The sequence below is a fragment of the Corvus brachyrhynchos genome, unplaced genomic scaffold (assembly GCF_000691975.1).
Source record: "Corvus brachyrhynchos isolate BGI_N302 unplaced genomic scaffold, ASM69197v1 scaffold806, whole genome shotgun sequence".
NCBI lineage: Eukaryota > Metazoa > Chordata > Aves > Passeriformes > Corvidae > Corvus > Corvus brachyrhynchos.
The window spans coordinates 484340-484861 of record NW_008238454.1 but is presented as its reverse complement, the minus strand read 5'-3'; the positions used below and the strand labels follow the sequence as shown (position 1 = coordinate 484861).

At 71.5% G+C, this 522-nt stretch overlaps 1 protein-coding gene across 1 annotated transcript in view; it reads left to right on the top strand.

The window, feature by feature from the left end:
• Positions 1–522, top strand: part of LOC103617491 (cullin-9) — a gene marked incomplete at its 5' end in the record, with an annotated part of 17456 nt that overhangs the window by 9405 nt on the left and 7529 nt on the right. Inside the window, 2 exon segments of the mRNA XM_017736949.1 lie at positions 14–207; positions 347–515. Coding sequence (XP_017592438.1) covers positions 14–207; positions 347–515 — 363 coding nt within the window.

Below are 522 nucleotides of genomic sequence, written 5' to 3'. Positions count from 1 at the left end.
GTTGTCCTCGCAGGCCCTGAAGGTGCTGGTGGGAGCTGCGGACGCTGAGCCGGGAGGTGCCGGTGGGAAGCCCTTGCCCTGGAACCACGGCGACGCACAGATGATGCGGGAGATCTTTGCCAGCATCGGCTCTGCCTCCAGCGAGGGCTCTGCCAGCCTGCTGAGCGCCATCCCTGCTGCCCTGAGCACCATGCAGAGGGTGCCGGGGTAGGGGCGGAGTGTGGAGAGCGGCTGAGGTTGGGGGGAATGTGCAGGGGGAAGGACGGGCAGGGCGGGCAGGTGGCTTGCGGGTGCAGGGGAGGCTGTGTGGCTGGGGGAGGAGAGTGGCACGGCTGTGTCCCTGCAGGGGCTCCTCAGGGGTGCAGAACGGCCTGCTGGTGGTGAACATGCTGATGGATGGGCACCGGGGCCTGGCGGAGCAGCTGGCGAGCTGCGGTCTCCTGGAGGTGCTGCAGAGCTGCTGGAGGGACGGGCAGAGCGGCGGGGGGCCCGCGCGGCGGCGCGGCCCCGCGCGCCCCCACC